Source organism: Typopeltis vanoorti, chromosome 1 (assembly GCF_054136105.1).
Source record: "Typopeltis vanoorti isolate ZY-2024b chromosome 1, IOZ_Tvanoo_1.0, whole genome shotgun sequence".
In the NCBI taxonomy this organism is placed as follows: Eukaryota; Metazoa; Arthropoda; class Arachnida; order Uropygi; family Thelyphonidae; genus Typopeltis; species Typopeltis vanoorti.
The window spans coordinates 120,931,997-120,957,288 of record NC_143549.1 but is presented as its reverse complement, the minus strand read 5'-3'; the positions used below and the strand labels follow the sequence as shown (position 1 = coordinate 120,957,288).

The 25,292-nt window shown below is 35.0% G+C and overlaps 1 protein-coding gene across 4 annotated transcripts in view; it reads left to right on the top strand.

Moving 5' to 3' along the window:
• The window catches only part of LOC150110364 (uncharacterized), a 192,322-nt gene that overhangs the window by 82,099 nt on the left and 84,931 nt on the right, over positions 1-25,292 (top strand). For all 4 annotated transcript variants that reach the window (XR_016548367.1, XM_090393266.1, XM_090393257.1 and 1 more), the window contains exons 6-9: positions 21-215; positions 7,336-7,443; positions 21,904-21,996; positions 23,177-23,272. Coding sequence is in view for 3 of the 4 variants with exons in the window: in XM_090393266.1 (XP_090249392.1) it covers positions 21-215; positions 7,336-7,443; positions 21,904-21,996; positions 23,177-23,272 (492 nt within the window). In the remaining variant the exon portion in view is untranslated. The remainder of the gene's footprint in view (positions 1-20; positions 216-7,335; positions 7,444-21,903; positions 21,997-23,176; positions 23,273-25,292) is intronic.

Here is a 25,292-nt window from a genome sequence, read left to right as displayed (position 1 = left end):
CCCGTTTCCATATCCTTCAGAGCTCGAATGGTCCGAATGGAGTCCGTGCTCCTCAACCTGTGGATGGGGAAGAAGAACCCGAACCTCCTATTGCGTCGATAATGGCTTAAAGCTAGAAGAATGTATCCAGGCAATGCAGGACAAAATACAAACTGAAGCCTGTTTCTTAGGTCTTTGTCCTACCGTTCGTCCAGAGGTGACGACTACCATTTCGTGTAAGAATGTTTCTTTGATGTTCTCTTAAATATAAATACAAAAGTATATAAAATTGTATCTGCTATATTGTGTTGATTCCATCTACTAACCGTAAAAGTTGAATCGTTAAAGCTTACATAATTAAATTATTTCTGAAAATGTATTTTATACATCACTAATGCATTCCTTCCACAGGGATTTAAAAACAGTATTGTTTCATATTAATATTTCCTTATCTGGCAATCTACATTTGAATTCAAAATTTTATTTTTGATAATCTCATTCACATCAGGTTGTAAACCTATATCGTATTAATACTGTAGGCGGATTGAGATTAGATAATCGGGAAAATCAGCTCTAGAGGCCAATATAATTTTACAAATATAATTTTCAAGTCAATAATAAGCAGGACGGTGGCAGCAGTCTAACACAATTGCTAATAATAGGTGGCTTCTTATTTGCCCTCCCACATGAAGTCTAACGTGGCTATCATCTCACACCATGCGATGAAAATCCTTTATCACATCCACAAATATTTATGCCACACTGGGATTCAAACCCGCAGCCTATTGAGTGGAGAGCAGCTACAATACTATCCACTTAGGATGGCCGTTGGTTAATTGCAATGTCATAGAATCACATCACAGATTGATGAACTCAGCTTTACATGCGATGACAATACAACAGTCGTCAGTGGCTTGATGTTTGTCATCCATAAGATGGAACCAAATAAACATTTTTTGTAGATTACAAATGGTGTAATCGATTGCTGTTATCACACTTGTAATCATTGAAGACAAGTAAACCAAAAGATAGTATCATTGAAACAATTTACTGTCTGTCAAATAACAAGAGTTTAAGTATAGATAATAATTTAAACAACTCTAAAGAATAATAAACTCTATGGAAAGTTCACAACTCATCTAACTGATAAAGTACAGCTGGCATCCTATTTGCTGCACTAAAGTGCTATAATTGGGAGGTAGGAAATGTTTGTTTTCTTTCACTATCTTTTCAGTAACATGAAAGGGGGGGGGGTTAACTGTAGCGTAAGCACACGAACGGTCTTACCCCCTTTAGCTAATAAATGTAAAGGATTGTTCCTATGACGCCTGTACGATGACCTTAAGACTAATGAAGGTTAAACGAAGAGAAAAAAACTTATCTCTTACGTTAATGATTTAATCTTAGGGGAAAGAGAGGACAAGAGGTTATTTTATGACATCAGCAACGCGTTCTTGATCTTGGACTATATTTGGATATGTATGAATGTGGAATGTGTCACTGCTTCCTCGTGCATAATTCTCAGTAGAAATTCCTGATGATGAGCGCGGCTTCCTATTCCCCCCCTCCCACGTCAAGAACTAATGTGGCTGTCATTGCCAATGTAGCTCCTGCTGCGAGCGAACGAATTCGGTTTAAATTTGACATTTAGTGGCTGCAATCCCCAAGTGATGTTTTTGCGCTCTAAAAGTTGTCGTTACGTCATGTATGTCGCGATGGTTGCGCGGATGCTTTGTTTGACATGTGTTGCATCTTCTGGCAGCGCTGTGTTTGCGTTTAAATGTTATAATCTAAGTCATAGGGATGCTATTTGCACGTGAGGTATTGCGGTAATCTCGTGCTGAGTCGTTTCTCCATATGGTGCCAATGAGTAAACAGTTTCTAGTCTATTACAATTGCTACAGCGAAACGTTCAGTGGCGAACAGCTTAAAGCACGGATGTAACGATTACACAACTATGAAATGTATTATTCACAGAAATATTAGTAATACGATATTAATGAACACGTTATCTTATTAATAAGCATACGATTACATGACAATAAGATGTGCATGCCAGTGAAGGGTTCACAATAACAGAATTATATACTGTACTTTACTATACGGAGAGAATTGGGCTGTTAATGGTCTAATGAGGCGCAATATACAAAGCCTTTTTCAGTTGGGCCATACCACAGAAGGGTGGAGAACGGCTTCTTTCCAAAAACAGGACTCTGGCGAGGGGGAGTATTAAAGCATACCATATTAAGGAATGCCGCCTTAAAGCATATCTTCCCCAGTCGGAGGAAAGCTAGTGCCAGCTAGACCGCTATGTGGCAGCTAACTTTCATCGCCCCCCAGTGAAACACTACTCACCTGCTAACTGGAGAAGGAAGGGGGATGGGACAGTTTCTGTCCCATCCCCTTTCCTTCTTACATGACCTTCCTGGACACGCTCTCCACGCTCATGGAACCGAACATATTGGAGTCTTTTCGATCAGTCCTGCGAATAACCTTGCTGCTGCTACTTACGCTGCGAAGTTGTAGCTGGAGGGAGGTATAGTAGTTTGCAAGGGAAACTGTAGAGAACACGCTTGGATTGGAACCTGAGCACTTCCTGTGTGGTCGTATCCACAAGTCCTTCATTTCTACTTTAAGCCCATAGCTTAACTTTTCCTTGTACTTTACTAAGGTGAAAGCCAACATAAAAATTATAGTGTTAATGTAATTCAACAAACTACCAGAAAGAAGAAATAAAAAATAAAACTCCATGTTTAAAAAAAAAAAAAAAAAAAAAAAGAGAAAGAGATAGACTTTACCAACATCAGCGATGTGCACTACCACTTACAAACATCCAAACTTGATCTGTTGAGTTGTGCCTTCAACAAGAAGAGAGAAGCATACGCTTTTATGAAGTCTGATATTCCATGCCAAAGGTTATTTGACTTGGATTCTCCTTTATATGATCTGCTTTGTCTCAAGATTTCCTTGCCCCACTTTGTTGCCTCCATTTACTACCTTTACCCCTCTTCTATTTCTAAAGACTATGCTGACCTTTTCGATCACCTATCTTTGCGAGTTGATCGCATAATCCAATTACCTAAACAGTGCGATAATTTTCCTTTGAGATTTCAATGTTGTCCACAATTCTGACTGTTTTTCATTTTCTAATTTCACAGCCCCAAGCTGGATAAGAAGCTGAATTGTTTGCTGCCCGTAATGATCTAACGCAAATTGTTAACCTCCTTATCAGAATTCCAAATAATCCTCATCATTCTCCCAGCATCGTGAACCTTTTTTTTTTAACCAGCTCTCCTCTTGGTTACTCTGATCATAACCTTGTCCAAATTTCTTTTCCCACCGATCGTCTTTCTCCAAGAGAGTCTCAGCTGGGTATCATATGACACCACAATGGTTCCAACTAGAATGACCTTCAAGATTTTTATGCCTCCTTTCCGTGGTCTCATTATTTTCTCCGTTCTCCTGATCGCTTGTTCTGATCTAGTAATTGAAATTATTATTGATGAGATAAGTGCCTTTATTTCTTACTCCACTCAATTTCTCGAATCTTATCCAAGCCTTAGTTTTCTAATAGATCTGCCAACGTAGTACAAACTAAAAATGCAGTATACTCTCCATAATCTCAAACTAAAAACATAGCGTCTCACTCAGCAACAACAACAACAACAACAACAACAAAAAAAAACATCAAATAATTGCATCATACTTTGTAAGAGCCGCTAAGCTTGCCTCCTGCTCAAATGGCAATCAAGACTTCTAGTCTTGATTGCCATTTGAGCAGGAGAATTTGACCATTGTCAAGGCGGCTGGACAACTCTACTCTATAATGGTTTCGTGTATAGTTCATCGTGATGAAAAAATGGCATTATTTCCTAAAGATAAAGTAGACCTCTACGCATTAGTCTTCTCCTCCAACTTTTGTTCAGACAATCAAGGCAAATCTTACTATTCTACAAACCATCCTCCGTATGATTCCTCTTATTCTGATCTTTTGTTCAGGAAAATACTCAGCAGCCTTGATAGTAATAATTACTCTATCACAGATGGCAGCCCACCAGTTATATTAAGCGCCTCTACTCTAGAACTAACACCAATCCTATATTACAGGAGAGGAAATTCATTCGATTTCCAATTCTCTCCGATCCTGTAATTGCTTCGGATCTTGTCGCATCTGTAATAGGACCCGATGCATTTCATTCTATGTGCACAAAACAAAAGATCTGTAATTTGAGTGATTATGTGATCCATCAGTGAGACCAGACAATTACTGTAACCCTAAGGCGGTCTTTCATATCAGCAAATGTCTCCTTCTGAAGAACGATCATTGAACAGATGTTTTTCAGCTGTTGGACTATCTACGGTACCATTATTTAAGTTAAGGGTATATTAAATCCCACATTATTTCAAAGCCGAATAAGAAACTCAAAGATAGAAATCAAAGAGTTTCATGCAATAATATATATATATATATAGCAAACTATAAAAGTTTCGGCGAATCCTAGCGTAAGTTAAACACATAGTTCAGTACTAGGGCAACTCGTAGCAAAGGTGGATAAAGTTCTGATCACTATCCTTAGTATTTCCCATAATGTGAAACACATCTCCTAGGCCTAGTATTGAACCATGTGTTCAGCTTACGCTAGGATTCGAAACTTTTATAGTTTGCTATATATATATATATATATATTATTCGGGATGAAACTCTTTGATTTCTATCTTTGAGTTTCTTATTCGGCTTTGAAATAATGTGGGATTTAATAATGTGGGACTTAATTTAAATAATTTTACATTGCCGAAGTGAAGCCTTTTGGCTCTTTATTTTAGTAACTACGGTACCATGTTGACACGTATGCATGACAGCGCAGAAGTTTGCACTTTCCATTCTACTTACACCAGCTCGTTTTGTACGAGTTCACGAGGTTAATTTCACAAAAGGCCTAAAGAAAGCCCACGGAATTAATAGACATAATACGCTGGCCTCATAGCCTTAGTTGTTTCTTTCATAACTTCAAGCAGCTTCTCTATCAGCTTTATAAAGCGCCTGTGACTGTCTCTGATGAAGTAGCGAATTCCATACTTGATGGGGCGAAACGGCATCTCAGTGTATTCGGTAGTGTTGGGATTACATCTGTTACGATATCACAGAATCATGTCATATAGCTTTTAATACCTATAAAAATAATAATCTGAAGAATGGGAAAAATGCCTGTATAGTATGCAATATCATTAAGTTACATTACAATTATATGCAGTGGGAGGATCTTTACAGTTATGTTTACTGTTACACATTCCTCAGACTGAATTTAAGTTTTTGTCATCTCATAAGCACTGTATTTTGGTGCCATTCTTTTTCAATCATTTATAAGTTATAGTAATTATATGCTGTCATCATTATTTTTATTTTACTTAAATCTTTTTGAAATTGTTATTTTTAATTAATACACTGTTTAAAAGAATACGTTGATATTTGGATTCCCTCATAATTTGACGACAGTGTATAATGTGATAAATTGCCTAACACAGTAAATAGTCCATTGTTGGTATTTACTACAGGTTGGCGTAATTTTGAAAAATCTAATTACTTATTCTTACAACTGCGAGCTTCATTACTGTCCAAAAACAATCGTATCATAAACATTTTTGTGTTCTTCTGTCAACAGTAGCAAAAGTCATTATGAACTCTCTTTTTTTTTTTTTTTTTTTTTTTGCTTCCACCTTTACTGCTGTCTCAGACTTCCTAAACATGGCAACAAACCGATGAGGAAGATGGTAATTGACAGAAGATAATACACTCGCTCTTATGATCTTTATCTGTCCCCATGCTAACTCCAAATAACCCAGATATTTACTATTAGTAAAGAATGATATAATATCCACCAACATCAGTTCTCGCTACAATATTACTGTTCTTTTACTGTAATTCACAGACTTTCACATTGTAATTATATTTTTGTTATTGTATAAAGCGCATTCTTGATCATACTAACGGTTTTTTTTTTCTATCTTCTCAATTTCATTTCGCATTTATCAATTTCAACACTTCATTTTCATCTTTATGAATTTCTGAATTTGTGAAATTCCTGAATTTCTTCAATAATTAATAAGAAAATACATAAGAAATTAATATGTAATTTATATGTAATTAATAAATACATAAGAAAAAATCTATTAAGAATTTCTTCTTAATAGGTGCTTTTTCTTATGTATTCCGTTATCAATTTTTCTAGCATTTAATTTCATTTCAATTTTCGCATCTCTTCCTGCACTTCTCGATGCCACTTAATTTAACTGCATATTTAAAACAAAGCATTGTGCTATTTTGAATGAAGTTCATTTTGAACATATCCGACATTTCTCTTACGCTTCTCCGAGTCCATTCTCTTCAATAACATCTCAAATTCTTGTTGGAAAATAAAAAAAAAAACCCTAATCGTTACATCATGACATTATGAATGCCGCTAAAGTTGCTCCGATTCCTTGTTAAAGAAGTGTTGCATCTTCTGCCAACACGAAGTTTATGTCAAATGTTGTCACTTACGTCAACACAACCGCTGCAGTCAGAGGTTTGTGCTCGCACTATGATGGATTGCGTAATTTTACGCCAAGTCGTTTTTCCATATGGCTAAAGAGCAAATAGTTACTAGTTCATTAAAACTATTACAACGAATCTTTCAGAAACGGAAAATCATCTTATTAATTAAGATGTTTTTCCTTGATTTTATTCATTTGCTTCATTCCCGAAAAGTGTGCGATTAATTTTGACTTCTCGTTACCATTACAAAATGCAGTTCGCATCATTGAATTTTATTGCATCTATTGCTTCCTAGTATTTTATTTATTTATTTATTTTATTTTATTTTTGAAGAAATGTGTTGGCTCCCTACAAACTGATAAACACATTGATTTTTTATTGTTACACTATATACTTTTTTTGTCATTTCATTATTTTTATATGAAACATTATCACGTGATAGCCTTAGTTGTTGCTTTCATACTTTCAAGCAACTTCTCGACCAGCTTTATAAAGCGCCTGTGACTGTCACTGATGAAGTAATGAATTCCATGCTTGACGGGGCGAAATGACCTCTCAGTGTATTCGGTAGTGTTGGGATTACATCTTTTACGATATCACCGAATTATGTCATTTGGCTTTTAATACTTAAAAATAATAATAATCTGACATCTTTCCATCTGAAGAATGGAAAGATGTTTTAAGGATATTATAATGTACGTACCTATAACAAAATAGTGATGCCATAAATTCAACAGACACTTCATTTATATTATTCTTGATCAGCATTAGATATAATCCAGATATTCATAAAATTGCTTATTCATTAATAACACTTTTCTCAGTACCTGAAGATGCCAAATGTACCATTTATTGCAAACATGGAGGAGTATGCCAGCCACCAGATCGGTGCATCTGTGCCCCTGGCTACCATGGAGACAGGTGTGAGAAAGGTAAGTGAAACTTCCGGTATATTCAATTATTTTCATACTCTTTCGTCATAAGATTTTATTTAATCTTAAAAATCGGAAGAGTTAAATGGCACATCTGCATATGAAATGATGGTTAATACTTCTATGCAATAAAATAGATTATTTGCTTTGTAAAGTAAGGATTTCACATTGATGTTATTTTTTTATGTTTCTTTATTTGTTTTTACATAATTCGGTAGTTCTACTCTAGAGACCAAGCATGGAACTTTTTTTCCGGGTCACTTCGGGTTTGCATATAAGATGAAAGGAGGTGATCTGACAGCAGGCGATGAAATTCATCTTCCACCTAAAGACAATCACAAACATCCATGCCCACGGCGAGATTTGAAACCATGTTGGCTAGAGAACAAATATGCTAACCACTCGGATAACCAGGTCTGCAAGCATACTTATTAAGTATCTTCAATGAATAGCTTTAGATAGCTATAGTTTGCTTTCCTGGAACTCTATTCTGTTGCAGTATAGTTCGCCCACCGATTAGAGATCCTTCGACACTTCTGTGCATGTTAGAAAAAGGAGAATCCATTCCGATAATAGGGTAATCGGTCCGTATTGTGTGATGAGTTATTTATTATTACCGGTCGGAAAATTAACTTCTCTTTTATGATTATTGTAGTTAACTATGTTGCGTGTATAACAGTTGGAAAATTTTACCTATAAATCACGTCATTTCGCGTGTTGGCGACCAATTCGGACGTCCTTCATTTCTTCTTCCCCTTCAGCATGAATCGACTATTCTTGGAAAGACGCGAAGCAGGAACCTACAAACGGTGGGTGAACTATACCTTGAAAATATCAACTTCACTCTAGCTTGGAAAAGTCCAAATATTTTAAACGGAATCGAAAAGGTTGCTTATATCTTTGTCATTATTGCAAATTGAAAGAAATCGCTATTGTTTTTATTCACTTGGTAGCAAATTACTTGGATACCGTTCTTCGTTTTTCGAAGTAATGAATAGAACCCAAATATCAAGGTTCATTACGCTAGAAACTATGAACATTTCATTTATTCTTATCATAGTGCGAGGAAATAGCATTTAGCCACATATTCATATTCCCCCCCAACACACACACACACACACACACACACACACACACACACACACACACACACACACACACACACACACACACACACACACACACACACACACACACACACACACACACAGGTTTTTAGTTTCGAAAGAGAGTCCTAGAACAATTTAAACGTGCGTGACATTTGCTTAGAAGAAATTTGAGGCTTCCTTAGCAGTAGTAGTCGATAGAATGATCGGTTTTTTAATTCTGCTTACGACGGGAGGAACGTTATAAAGATCTTTTAAAATAAAGACAAGTTAATCTCTCTCATTCGTATTTATCGTTTTTTTTTTCCTTCTTCAGAAACGTTTTGTTTTTTCATCCTTAAAACAAAGAAGCTGTTGGAAGATATAGCAATTCCAGCCATAATACATGTATATTCACCTTACTTGCCTTTATTATCAAAAACTCTAAACTCTTCGTGACCTTTTGGAGGCTGAGGCTGCATACGATAGTATCATGCACCTCGAATAGGAGGCCAATATTCCAGAGAAAATTGTCATACAAAATTCTATTAGGACAGCGTTCCTATGGATACTTCGAAAGAGCGCCCTGTCTATATTTCCTCAAAAGAGAATTCTTGTTTAAGTTATCAAATACACACCTATCCGAAACATATAAATTTCACTGTTCTCAGAAAAGGCTAACCATTTGTAGCAAGTTTAATAGTCAACGCACATTAAAGTTCGAAAATATCTGATTTAGCAAGCAATAATTTTGATAATAAGTTTGATGTGTTACTCTGCAAGTTAACAGTGGAATTTTTACCTATGCCACACCATTTAGTCATTTCAACTGGATACTTCTCCTATCGTCATTCATTGTTATCTGAATGATGATGCAAGTTCTATTCAACCGTAAAATTCCATATTGAAATGCCAAATTATATAAACTAATTACTTCAAATGAACAAAATCATTATTAAAAAAGAGAAGAAGCAAAGTATCCCAGTTCAATACCAGTTAGAATTCCTCAATCATCTCAAGCTTCAAGATCATCTAAAATAAGTGCCCTAAATATTGATTCCCACACTGTTGGTCAATGAAGCGAAAACAAACTTAGTCACCTTCAATGCTTCCATAACACAGTTTAATCAAAAGTTTCTCGAATAAAAAAAAAGACCTTTGTTTTTCTCCCCATATCTTTGACAATGCTCAACTTAACGTGACTGTTAAGATCCTACTTCTAGCTTTTCCTGGCATAATCACATCATTTCTATGACACTCTCGGCTTCTAAAATGTTGACATTCTTTTTCTCTCATGATGTTACTTTTCATGTGCCCATGAATTTACTGTACCAATCCAAAATTCGCTTCATTCTTGGAATACTGCTTTCACATTCGGGATGATGCACCTGAAACCTGTCTAAAAATAATAGATGTTATTCTGAAGAGAGCGTTTGGTTGATTGATCTTCTTCTTCTTCTTCTTCTTCTTCTTCTTCTTCTTCTTCTTCTTCTCCTTCTTCTTCTTCTCTCTCTCTCTCTCTCTCTCTCACCCCGAGATTCTCTTCTTCAGCAGAACTAGCACCCACCCATTATATCCAGCCGCCATCTCTGTTAAACCCATAGAAACAGCTGTCCGATACCCTTTTACAGTTGAACCACTGACGCCCTAATTACTCCAGCCATCTTTCATTCCATCTACCTCAGATCTTGGGAACAATCCTTCCCATGAAGTATTCTCCGATGACTAAAACCTCCAGCTCTTCAAAAAGAATATTAACAAATTATTTTCTCTTGACTGCACCCCACACACGCCATTTATTTGCTTAAGCACTGCAACATCTCGCGTTTCTAGGAGTGATACATTCACATATAAATGTTAGAAGTTTATCCCAATAATTTTACTCTGCTATACGAGTATAGCAGAGTAAAATTATTTTACTCTGCTATACTCTTTGGTATTTATTTGGTCTAGCTACTCACTGATGAAGCCTCAATAAAGGCTGAAACTGGTGAGATTGCTAATATGAGTTCGCTGTCTTAAGGTTTTTGCCTTAAGGGAGCAATTTGAGTCTCCGGGGAAAGTGTTTTCCGGCACGCCCCGGAGGGGCTTTGTCGGTGGATGCTTTTCTTCGGAATATGAGCAGTTCTGCTTGTTGGTGGTGGTGGGTGGAAGGCCATCACTGAATGGAGCCAACGCTGAGATGGACGGTCTTTCGCGCACAATTGAGTGGCCTAGGGATCGTCCGAATTTTTAGAGACGGCTTTACTTATTCATAAAGCTAAAACCGGTCTGGGTGGTGACCTCCCACCATAATGTAATAACAGCATACATTTCCTAGGAAATGTGTTTTACATTATGGAAAATACCAAGAATAGCGATCAGAACTTTGCTACGAGCTGCCCGAGTTTGTACTACGTACTAGAACTACGTACATTTGCTCACGCTAGTAGTCGCCGATACTTTTATAGTTTATTATACTATATTCGGCATGAAACTCTCTGATTCCAATCTTTGAGTTTCTTATTCGGTTTTAAAACAATGTGGGATTTAATATCCCCTTAATTTAAATAACAGATGTTTACTGTTTACTGTAGGATATAGCGAGGTGACATCTCGCTATTCCCATTGAAATAGCCAGAAGCTATTTCAAAATCGCACTGATATCGTTAGTTAAGCACTTCAGGTGTCATTATTAGAGGGTCGCCAGTTCAGAACATTAAAAGTCCATTCCATACCATCAAATGCTGTTGTTTGTGGAGCCGATCTCGAAGATGAGATATTTCTTTTCGAGTTTAATTAAAGCCGTTAAGTACTGTGTAGTCATGAACCAAAGGAAAATCTTAAATTAAAAAACAAAAATAAAAGATAAAAGAAAAAGAAAATAAGACAAGTACATGCTGTCAGCAATTAACACACACCGCGGTCTATCAAGACAAAAAACGCTGAAAGGCGGTAGATAAGCAGGTAGGCAGATGTCCTGTATTAATGGTCATAACTGAAGAGGGCTCATTACGGTGTGAAGTAGGGAGGTGAACAGACTGAGCATTTAAACAATGTAATCACTATCGGGATGAGCTGAAGTGTGTGTTGTGTGGGAGCGCGTGCTCTCGTACCAATTTTGACGTGCCATTAAGATATCTATGGGGTACGGATATATAATATTTATGTTACTTCTGTACCTGAGAAAGCAGATAAGAATGGAAGGATTGTATTCTTTTTAATTAAACCTTCAGTCTTCAAGAGTCGTATTAGACGGGACGTATAAATCACAGAAGACAGCACGACCACGTTGAAGATAGTTAGGTAACCCTTCCCAAAGCAATAATTATATATTTTTCAAATAAAACTCCGGCAGTGGGTTTGAAAAAGTCGCTATTAAAAGTGATTTATGAAGTCATTAGTGTCAGAAGGAGGTGATTACCAGTACCTCATTACTTCGACCGTTATCTCGATGCCTTAACGGAGGTTAGCAGTTTCAGGTTTCAGCACTACACTGATCCGACACAGAAAGCGCGTTATAGTTTTCATATTTGTTATTCGAACTGCGCTTAAAATAACATTGGCTTATGCATGTAAGTTGTTTGAATTTGATTCCAGATTTGTTTATTTCCTAATTTACCTTAACCAGGAATATTACGTTGTGATATCTGTCAAACACTCTTGTTGTCTAATATTTCCAGGTGCACAATGAGAGCTAAAAATATTACCAATTAGATCGCATGCTGTCTTTCACACATGAAATGGGAAACTATACTACAGAATGAGATTTAATTGGAAAACAACGGTGTCCACTTACCGAAAAGGGAAATTGAAATGTTTTTCCAATAATGAATTTATAATGTTTAATAAACGTTGTCAGCATATTATCGGAGTTTAAAATATTGGACAATTCTGTTTTTATGCATACAATGGGAAGCTAGAATAAATTAAGACAACTTTCATCTGAAGAAACTTTTATTGTCATAGCTTGAGAAATAGATATAGTTTCGTTCCTATGGAGACGGAAGTTGCATACTTCCTTTCCATCAGAATACTGTTTTCACTCTGGTAATCCGGATACTTGCTACTGAAATCGTCCATGTTGAAGCGGTGGGAAAATATGCACTCCATTCAAAATCCCTGTCAATTCAATATTCAATATCTAAGCCATGTTTTTTTGTTTTTTTTTTCTCAAGACAGTGTGCGCACGCGTACGCAGCCAAGACATTCCAAGATAAAACTCCACCTTTATTCTCAGGCTACACTGAAATCATCAACAATTGTTGCACACAAAGGTAATTACATAATTCTGAAAAAGATACTTTTCAAAGCTCTCTCTCTCTCTCTGTTCCTGTTGCGTCCATAAGAGAGATACGCACATACCGGCCACTGAATTAGAAGGCTTTATGCTGATATATACAAACCTCATTTACGCAGCGTAGATGCAAAATAATTGGTCACGTGCGTCACCACATGTTCTGGTTAGCTATTTAAGGATGCTGCTGCTAGTCCGTAATCGTCAATACCGTTGATCGCAATGGGAAAAATAAAGGATCTTTCGGAGTTCGATGAAAGGGCTTATTGTGGGTCTGAGGGGAGGGGGCATGATTTTGAAAACAGCAGAGCGACTGATTTCTCAAAAGGTGACATATTCCAGGTTTTAAATCAGTGGAAAAATAATCCACAATGCTTGTCAAGAGGTCAGTGTGTGTCCGAAGACAGTCTGTCTGGCACGAGATCGCCATTGTCGAAGAAGGTTTGTATGGACGAACAGTTTTTAATCTTAATTCACTTCTTGAAGAAAGCGTAATTACATAATTCTGAAAAAGATACTTTTCAAAATCTCTCTCTCTCTCTCTCTCTCTCTCCCCAAAGATTTAATGAAAGCTGTTCTTTACTCATATCTCACTAAACTATACGCAGGGAATTGAAGAGGATCGGTATTGATAGTCGTATGCCCATACGTAAAATAGTTTATAATTCAGTGGCCACTACGAGTGTGTAGTTTGGAGATTAGTAAGTTTTCTGTTTGCATCTTCATGTGACTTCCTGGAGTTGAATACTTTTATTCTGTTGATAGCAGAGCAGATCGTATATAACCATACTGGAATCCTTTAAGGAAATTTCTCTCGGTGAGACACAACTAAAGAAGCTGATTATAGACTGGATCCACTAACATTAAAGTCCACAAATCACTCATTTCCACCACAACAATCCGGTCTGTAGCGATTATTAGTCGTCATTAATATATCATTACTAGGCGCTCGTCCAGTTCCCTCAATTGTTTTATCATGAACACGTGTACGTGAACATGACGCTGAGGTCTTCGTAATGACATAAACTACGAGCGCCTAATGATCACAAGACACTAATTGGATCGTTGCCAAATTCCTCTTGTCCGGTAACGGAACGACTCAACAGGAAATGCCTCGAAAACTGCAAGTTTCGTTCTTGAAAAGTTTCCATTGTTGCGTGTAATGCCATCCCACTGACACGTGCTGTTTACGAGCCCCCCTTTCCTCTTCTTAACTGTCTCAGGAAATTAACTACACTCATTTTAGATAAATCGTTATTTCGATATTTCTGTAATCTACTCTTACATATGAGAATTGAAAAAAAAAAAACTGTTACAACACTTTCTTATATTTGCTTTTTTTTTTAACCCCTCGATGCAAGCATTAACCATTTAGTTGAGTGTTTTTCCACTAGAAGTAATCAGAAAATTCCATCTGTACGTCGTTTCTGAACATTGACAAGCAAGCGACTTAACGTGTATGCATGACAAACAAGAATGTACCCTGTTTGCTTAAAAAGCCTTCCCAGAACTGTTATTTCAGCCAAGAGATCACATAAACAGTTTATATCGTATGTTTTTATGCATAGCCATGTAACACATAAAGCAATACATATGTTGCAGATAATGCTAACGAAATGAACGACGTTGAGTTCTACCATGCGGGACAGTATGACGAAGTTAAATTTCCCCAGTCATAGGATAGACCACGATTAGTATTATCTTCACATTGCTAGGTTGTTTCCAAATGGTGTAATAGCAAGAATTTGTTAAAGGTGAAACTCGTTGCTTTGATATTCCATTTCTGGTACGATCGATCCCGTGTCTAATACAATGATGCGACATAAGCCTGAACTAGATTTGTGAACATGTTCCAAACCAGTTTTTCGAATTGCTTCTTTGGACCTTAGAGTTCCATAGTTTATTTCGCATGCGCAGTTAGGATTTATTTTTTATATTTGACTGGAAATTTGAAATGAACTGGAAATTAGCGAATTCTTCGTAGTAAATTATTTCTAAATCCAGTTTATTCCTTTTATCTTCAAATAATATTGTCGGTCTTTTCATTCAAAAAAAAATGTTCATGGAGTACACCGAATAGTTGCTCGTTTAGATGAATAGGTAAGAGATATTGAAAATGGAATGGGAGAAAGAGACGTCATATAGTTTTCAGAAACATGGGTTGTTGTTGCATATAAGCTCTCAGAAGAAACGTATGAAAACGATAAGAGTATAAAGGATCGTAGTTCTACGCCAATTTCTATGTTACTTTATAGAGAAGCTGAGAATTTAAGTACAAATGCAACTAGGAAAAGTCAGAGATATTGTCGGTATGATGAAGCGAAAAACTTCCCTGGATAGCAGCAAAGATGTTTTGAAATCGAACGTCTTTATTTGGTGTCAGGTATTTAAAACAATCAGAATTACATAAGATAGAAATACGGACTATACTTTGGTCTTATGGTTTTGAATAACGATAATAAAGATTCTTAGTGAACGATAGTAAAGTATGAACTGAATGAAGTATTTTCTAAATTGCATTTTCTAAATTGCGCGATGCCTATACATCTTAGAATATATATGATAGAACAGTGGGCAAAAGGTACAATGGTATTAATGAAGAGAGAAAATAAACAAAACAATCGCATTTCTAACAAAACAGTTTCCAAACGCGTACATGTCAGATTGTTGTGGAACCTGATCCGAAACAGTGGCGCACCCAAGGGGGGGATGTTCCCCTCCCAAAGAAAAAGGAAAAAACACTAGAAAATTTTCCAAAAATCTTTTCCTAATTAAAATTTATGTTTTTTATTTATGTTGTGTCGTGTCTTCTATTTCTATACTATTTATGAATTAGTGATCATCGCAGATGTTCAGTTATAGGTCGTATACGATGCGTAGTGTGTATTCTCAAATCGTCTACTCAACTCTTCCCCCCCCCCCCCCAAGACTAAATCCTGAGTGCGCTACTGATCCGAAATATTAATAAAAATGAGTGTTTCATAATGGTATTCTTGTATAGTGATAACATTTGTTATCACAGTTTTTGAAGTTACATTTTTTTTTTAATTTATGTATTATGACAATTTATTTATCATCATTTGTGACATACATTTACTACTGCTTCGAATTGTTTTGCTAAAGTTTGCCACTAAAAACAGATCTGAAGAAATCAAAATGGAGTAACTTGACACATGAGAAATCCTAAATCTAAATTGGAATAATTTTCATACAACCAAAGTGATATTATTTCTTTGCATAATTTTATTAGTATTATTACTTCAACTGTCCAAATTTGCTACTGTAAATGGCTAATGTAAACGAAAATCTTTCTAACCTAAGTGAAGTTGTTAAATGTTTACGAATCAGCAAAGAACGCTTAGACATTAAAACGAATTTTAATTTATTCAATTCTTTAATGGGAGAAAGCATCATGGCTAATAGCCGACTGCAAGTATGAATTGCGCCAATGTTGAACAAAAGAGTACCTGTTGCTTATGTTATTCACCTTTAGACAATGTCATTGGAAAAATTTGAGAAACTCAAGTGATTGCTCTTGATATCTGTGAGACATTTAATCTAGTTTGAGAGGAGGGCTTATTCAATAAGCTTATGGTCTGTCATCTAACTTTCGCAAATGGGTTGTGAAATTTCTCTCTGGTCGCACGTTACCTATAATGGAAAATGAATCTTTATGCTCAAACTTTGCAATCATTCTGAATGGTTGTGAATGAGTCATTCTGAACTGCATGGTTCCATTCTGCATCTACTCTTTTCATTCTGTATACCGATGCCTCTCTCTCTCTCTCTCTCTTTCTCTAGTTAATTAAAATCCAATTCACATTTGTTGTTTACACTACATTAAACTCCTCTTTCTCATTAAACAAACCATTTCACATAGAAAAGTCAAAGAAACTTCGAAGCCTAAATACCAATCTCCAAACCATTCTCCAGTGGTGATTTGCTGATTCCAGTACTGACACACTGAACAAGAATCCTTTCTTCTCGTTTTATTTTTGACAATACTCTCTTAATGAGATGAGCTTTTTGATACTGAGATAAACTCACATTTTCCTTGAAATAATCATATTTTAAATGTATTATTTCGTCAACATCCAAGAAATTTGGTGTTGACTTAAACTTTGAACAGTTATTGACTCTGTACAAATCGTTAAGTCATTGGCTGTTCTCATATTTGTGGGTTGTGCCCCTAAGAGCTCCCTAAATATCTTTGGCTCAGTCATTACAGAAGAGAGAGCTCAGATATCTATTTATTTGTGTGGCATATAAATTTCTCTACTCATGCAAAACTTAAACTGCGTTCAAAATATTTTTGTTCCTTCTGATACAAAAATACACGTATATGAATAACCATTAAAATGAAGGGAACAATTTATAGATATTTTGACTAAGAGTGATTCTGTATTAAAATCTGTTTCCCTCAATAAAAATCTTGAATTTATGCATTTCACGTTTTGAGGGAGTATCTTGCAATTATCGCCGGGATCAAGCTCCAAAATTCTTTATGCTTCTCATGCTTCTCGCAACATTACGTTGCAATTATTATTATTCTTTATCAGTTTAATTAGATTCTAGAATAAAACGCTCATGGTTGTTGTTATGGTAATCAAGACAGTTATTCCTCGAGTACATTCAGCCAAGTCCAATTGAACGGAAGCACATTAACTGAAAGTGAATTCATATACTGTGTTGACATAAGGTATTCCGAGTGTCGAAATCCGATGAGAACCCATCTGGCAGAACTAAGGGCAAAGTAGGTCAAGTGTAGAATTAAGATTGAGAGCGAGAGCTCTCGTGGGCAATCCGATTTTACAATAGACGTGCATAAAATTGATGGGACGTAGTTGACCTTGTCGATTTCGTGTAAAAGAAACCGACAAATAGCGTTCCCTATTTGAAGTTACTTCCTCGTTAGGAAAAGAGAATGATTCTAATCGCAATCGGAATGTAGAAAGCAATTGGGATGTATTAACTGCTGTTATTTTTAAGGGGACACTCCAACTTAGCAGCCTCCTTGAACGTGAATGCTTAAAATACCAATGACAGCACTTTAAGAACGATCTGCAGTCTTAAATTAGTTACGTCCTATTCACTAGTCATTCGCAACAGAAGTCAGTACCATCGCATCGGTCATTGAATGAAATGAAACAGAGATAACCGCCATTAGTGCGTTCTAATCTGCTACTTCTTCGTTCATTCCGTGCTGCCTAAGATACCATTATTATTTGTGATTAATGACAGCTAACAACGGTTTCATTAGCCTACTTTAAGTAAAGAAAATAGGCTTATTAAATCATCGTGCTATTTTTTTTTCATGTTCTTTTCCTCCTAATAATTCTGAAGCTGATTTATCTTCAGGAAACTTTGTATGATCATATCGCTATCTTAGAAATATCATGGAACAGACCCCAAACTTAGTACACGGATCAGACCGTGAGAAACAATGTCCAGAATATATCAAAAAAGGAAACAAGGAAGCTGTTATTTGGAATTAGAAACAGCAGAGGCCTTGAGGCGAATATATTAAGCTGGTGAATGCATTCTTCGAATGAGTTTTCTGTTTCAGAGATGGAGATACTTCTCGAATATCCTGTAAGGAAAATCATACATCTCTGAATTTAGCCCAGCTAACTCACCAGATGAAAAGCCCTGATAAAAGCCCTGATAAACGGGATTCAACCGAGGTTTTATTTTTTTTTAAAGTGAGGGTATGTTTAACTCAAATAAGCGAATCACACATCCTTAATGATAATGGAAATCATCATATATAATAATGAATGAATAGTTGTTGTTGCAGCTCATAATTTGATTTTATTTGTCTTTCAAAATCCCTTCGTCTCTTGAACAATGATTAAAATAGTGACACGTTTATAAAAAATAAAAAAAATATCCACTCCATTATTATATTTAAAAAGACAAGCAGACAAGGTATATAAAGGTAGAATCAAAAACTGATAATAGAAAAAAAAAGTTATATTATCAAGAATCAGAATAAAATGTTTCAGGAATTATCAAAGAAACATTTCAAAGAATGAGAAAACTACTTTATTAGTGAAAAAATTTCTGATGGCATATTTGAAGTTCATCGTTGACAACTGCTAACTTGACACTTACCTTAAGCACTCACAAAACTGTTTTATGAATATAAAACAGTTTTGTGAGGGCTTAAGGCATGTGAGTCAATAAAGCATGTGATATGCTTGCGTCCTTCAATCAATATATAGAAAAATTAAATTCACTGACATTGCTAACCAAAGAAACGATAATCAACATCCAAGTTCACGCGCTCTTTTTTTTTTTTTTAATCTCATTTTAAAGGAAATATGGAATTAAATGTGAACGTCAATCATATGCTTTTTCTCTGCCTTAGTCTTTTCAAAGCAATAAGTACCATAACCGGTAATATAATTACCTTTTAAAGTATATTGCAATCGCTTGCATCAATATAAAAATGAAATGATGCATCCACTTTTGAGCAAACTCTTATTTAAATAAGTGTTAAAAAATTAGGAATGGATTTTTTTTTATTATTTATAATGCATCTACTAATAAGTAAACACTTTTTTTTTACCCTAAATTACTTATACAGATATGTAACTACTTGTTTTATATAAGGACAAAAGAGGAAGTCTTGTAAGACGCGATTCCAAAATTGTGTTTCTCATATATTTTTATAGGGTTGAAAATCATCGTTCAGCTATTGTGGAGACTGGAAACACAGTTAATATTTGAAGGGCAAATCCTATAATACATTAGTACCATAAGTGAATTAAGGATTTTTTTCCATTAATTTTATGAATTTTTATTGATTTTTTTTTACATTGCCGAGAAAGCGTGTTCTAGAGACCAAACAGGACTTTATCCAGAAATTTCAGGTCCCCCAATAAGTGGGGGAGGTCACAGACTAGACGATGATTTCATGTGTTACCTAAAGACAATGACAAATATCCTTATCCCCACAAAGGGATTAAAACCAACAGGTGATTGGTTGACCGAGGCAAACCTGTAGGGATATCGACCTCAGACACTGTATTATATAATTACATACGTCAATAAATTATTAAGAATATGACAGGCTCGTTTCTTTTAAAAATTTTAGGGTTATATTTATAAAAACTGGAGTTAGATGAATTTCACTAATGATGTGGTGTAAAAAAGGTTTGGTCTCTAGAGCATCCCGGATTATTTAATCCTTAACCCACCACGTTACTAATGTACGATAAATTGCAACCTTTCTTTGTTGGGATTCGCATTAAAAGAAAAAAAAAGCAGTCTCTGTAACTAATCGTGAAGAGTTTCTCTGAAGTTATATATATTCTCTCCCCGCACAAATGTGTTCTTTGAACACATTAACTTCACGACTTAATACGGCATCATTAGTACGGATACGCTAGGGTTATCAACTTGGAGAGCCATTGAAAATGGTTATTTTCATTGAAAGATCTCACAATGGTTATGTATTAAATTATTTTTTAAAAAAATACATAATTATTATCTTGCATAGATTCTCCTCCCTATTTGACTAAAAGGAGTGGCTAAAGAGTAACAGCATTATTTACAAACACAAAGAATAGTGAAACAGTTGCAATTACTTTAATTAGTAATCTAGTAATGACAGAGAGGATCATTTTCCTCCCGAATATATATGGAATATGAAGTTTATGCGGTAATCATCCACGAGAACCGATTATTATTAAATTGTAAATAACCCTAGTCTTACATAATTATTCAACTTTATGCATTAAATTATATGATAATTATGCTTTTAAGATGAGTTTTGACCACAATGGCAATTACCTATACTCATTTTAAGGGCCTATTATAGTCGGCTAACGAGTCCAAAACTGCCCGTTCAGCAAAGGACAAATGGGTTGAACTTTCTCCTTCCCAAGGCCATCCATGTGTGTCAGCACTGCTGAGAACATTTTATTTTACGAGTTTAGAATTTACAGGATTACCTGCATTTTTAAATTTTATGCATATTTCAATGCCTCATTGAAATATGCATAAAAATATCTACAAAGGTCTGTATCTGCAATAGGTTTATTATTAGAGTTCCTCGAGATGTTTAACCTCACATCCAATGTGCACGGTTCCCCTCTTCACGTTTAGAAGAATAAAACATGAACATGAGTCCTAACATTTATCTGTCTAGGACTCATGTTCATTTGATAACTGTGGGTTTTCTCTGTGACACTAGCATTGTTCCTGCCTCAAAACAGAATCGGCCTTATAAACGAGCAATTAAAAATAATAATAATACATCCATCATAGCATTACAGCTTTAAATGCCTATCTGTTAATTAGAAATAATCCAATTTAACTAACTTAAATTGCAAACTTTCAGATAACTCAGAAAAACATCCCATGAACTAGCGGATCTTATTATCCTATTATCGTATACATTTTACTTATTTTTATATATTATTTATACAATAAATTTATGCTTCATAAACTGTGTGTGTTATATACATTAATTAATTTGCCGTTCTTAATCTTATTTTAAACGCATTATCACACTATGAAGTAAAAATATCAATAAAAATATTCTTTTTTAGTTTTTGTTTGTTGTCCTTTTAATTTTTAATATTTCCTGCTAGCAAGGCTTTGAAGAGTCAGGTGGAATAGCACTTTGAAGAACCACAACTCGTCGAAATCTATTTCAATCATTCTCTTTTCCGTTTACACATTTCCTATATTTTTCATCATTAATAATTGCTAGACTCGCCTGATTAATTTTGCTATTATTGGATTTCTGTTAGTATTTGTTTAAAAAATAATAATAAACACAAGCTCACCAAACTTCATCAGTTTGCTTTTCTTTTTTTTTTTAATAGAGAACAACTCTGCGCAGGTTAACTCTTAAACTATTTAGTTACTAAGCGGTTTCAAGTGTATACATTATATGCTAAAGATAAATTATTGACAAACGAAAAGAGTTATTCCTAAAATCACAGTTTAAAAGACTTTTACATCAGAGGTTCATAAAGAGATGCTAAAGTATTTAAAAAAATAAACAAAAATTTATATACAACTTTTAAATAACATGCGAGACTGTATTCTGTAGCATTACAGTGGTATTTGTTCGTTTTTCTTCAGCTACCTGCAATATTACCTGCCAACACGGAGGTAAATGTATTCGACCTGGTGTCTGTCAGTGTCCACAAGGGTATTCACCTCCTACCTGTGCACGTGAGTATTATTTGTTTATTATTATTATATATATATATATATATATATATATTCAAGATACCAAGTTATTTTATATACACTTGGTTTTTAATCCTATTTCCCTATTTCAAGTTTGCGCCTGCACGTAGTGCAAGTCTGAGGCAACTCATGTTAGTGCCACTCTAGGCAATGGCACTACCATGAGTTGCCTCAGACTTGCACTACGTGCAGGCGCAAACTTGATTTACTTGTCTGTTTGCTCATTTGGGAAATAGGATTAAAAACCAAGTGTATATAAAATAACTTGGTATCTTGAATACATAATATATCCAAGATAAAAAAAACTTTCTACATATATATAGTTTCGAAGTTAAAATAATGATGCTAGGTGTATAATGAAGTTTATTTAATAGACTAGTTTCATGAGTTTATTATTATTATATTTTTCAATTTTTGCAATAATTATCGCATTTTGCAAGCATTTTAGGTTACAATACACAATTTAGAATGAAATTGTGTATTGTAATCTAAAAGGCTGGGACGCTTTCTCGCTGTTACTCCAAATTTGAAGTTTTTGGTCAAGGAAATCCATACCTCTGTAAGAAAATTGGAAGGTCGCTCACTTTTTTTTGTTAAGAATTGGGTTCGAGTCCAGTCAAAGATCTTTTGGCTTTGGTAGTTTTTTACTCGATTTTAAAGTTATTTTCAAGAAGCAAGCGATCGTCTAGCTTTCCTACCGAGAATGATATTGTTGGTCACCGAGAAAGAGAGGGAATTTTTTTTTTCTACTTTAAATATTAGCTTCATTGCCGTAGCTATCTAACGCAAGGAGACCATCAGACCTCACTCTTGAAAAAGATTTAGAAAGCATGTGGAAAAACTACAGTTTTAAACGATGAGATGAGAGAGAGTAATCAATGATGTTGTTCTATTTATATATTATAAGATAAAAAGACAAAACAAATGAAGATGGTGTGTGATAACAGATCGAGAACTTGGAAGTGCGAAATGCCTCATTATTTCAAAAAACCAGACAGTTGGCTAGTAGATTACCTGAATGATTACCATTATGCAAACAGACTTGCCAATAAATCAATTAGCTGTTCATTTATTTCGTTATACCATTGGATGTGCAATACGTTATGTATCGTAAGCTATTTTACAAAAGAAAAATATTAATGTTTTCTAATATATTTTCCAGCATTATGTATTCCTGCCTGCCGGAATAGAGCAGTTTGTGTAGCTCCCAATAAATGTCGCTGTGAAAGAGGATACTATGGAAAATACTGTGATAAAGGTAATTATTAGCTATTATTTGATGTTCTTTATCTTTGTCGTTCGCACTTCCTTTTTAGAGATGAAAAATAATAGTTACATTCTCGAGCTATTTAGCAGTTGTAGAGCAACATTTCCTTAAGCACAACTTATCTAAGAATAACAGTGGCTGACTCGTTTGGCTCCACTATTTACGATCTAAGAAAAACATGTTTCCAAATGGGTTGTTAGTATGACGCAACACATTACCTCACATCTTGAAACAGCACTCCGCATCGGACAACAGATCCGAAGCGTCTCGGATGACGGTTTTGCATACTTTAAGAAAACAAAATAATTATTCTGAATTATCTAAATATAAAGTTCATTAAACAAAACCGACCAAGAAGAAATATCAGAAGACAGTTCAAAAACACCCACCACCGAAATAGCACCGCATGCAATACAATGAGTACACCAAGAAATGAAAATGCCATCATTAAAGACTTTGAAATAACGCGCTAAAATTGAGACTCTCGGAAACTCTAGGTATCACAAGTAATTCCAATGGCAGAAGTTCCTATAAATTTTATATAACCTTATAACCCAATTAAATAATATGAAGTATCGCTTCATTTTCCCTACCATTTAAAACATATCCTGAACTTGATGCTACCTATACAGAGAAAACCATCCCCAAAACGCTATCCTCATTCTTTTAATTCTGAAGAGGGCTGATCGAAACATCCTGCACATAATAATGTTATTCTACTCATATAACTGCCTTATGACATCATGGCATCTAAGTTTGTTTGTCCACTTGTTTACAATTTAAAAATTATAAATATTTCTTGTCCCAATAAAAATTTTAAAATTTCATATAAGTACTTAAAATGTATATTAGGTCTTTTATACTATATCAGCGATTTTCAACCGGTATGCCGCGAGAGGTTTTTAGGTGTGCTGCGAGATTTGTGAAAACAAATTAATTGAAAGAAATAACGTCGTCATTTGCGCATTTATTTATTAGTGTCTGGTCTTCCATCCGCACCTGAAACTCCCTTATTTATATTTTACGAAACTTACGGTTGATGAATCGTTTTAAAATTATATGTTAATTAGCTTTATTCTTTTGATAAGTGTGTTCACCAATAACTTCATTTAATTCTCTTATTTTTAAAGTAACTGGTAAGAGTTATTTTCTTTTATTTTATTTATTTTTTTCATTCGGTTAATTTTATTCAATACTATTTCTTTAACATGGATAAATTTGTAATAAAAAAACGAAAATTTGAAGACAATGAAGCTAGTACGTCGAGAGAAAAAAAAGAAATGAAAGAAAGTGAAGCTAGTTTTGCCCAGCACAATCAGCAGCTGATACCATATTTAGTACTAGTTCTTTTAAAACTAAATTAAAAACTAACGTTTGCCATTACGACGAAAATTATTTGTAATTTGTCTTTATTTCCAGTCAAGAAGATCCGCCACGTCCTACATGCATAGGTTGTGGCAAAAAAATTAGGCATTTACAATTTACAAAACATTAAAAAGATGGACTAAATTCGTAACTGTGTCCGAAAAAGCCCAAGAAGCCAGTTACGCAATCGCAGAAATTATTGCGAAAAAAAAAAAAAAATGAAATCTCATACAATTGCAGAATCTGTAATTCTGCCAGCGTGTTGTAAAACTGTTAATATCACGTTTGGCGAGGAATATGAAAATGAGATTTTAAAAATTCCTATGTCAGGTAACACCATTTATTGACGTATTCAGGATTTGGCCAAAGATGTTGAGTTGCAAGTGGTATCTCACATTAAAGAAGCAGATATGTTTGCTATTCAGTTGGACGAATCAACTGATGTAACTGGTAAAGCTCAACTTCTAGCCTTCAGTAGATTTATTTATAAGGAAGATATTATAGAACGGTTTTTATTTTGTCGACCACTCCCGGAAACAACGAAAGGCCAAGATATTTTTGATGTTGTTGATCATTACTTTAATTGCCATAACTTGTCTTGGGATTCTTGCATCAGTATTTGCACGGATGGTGCCCACTCGATGTC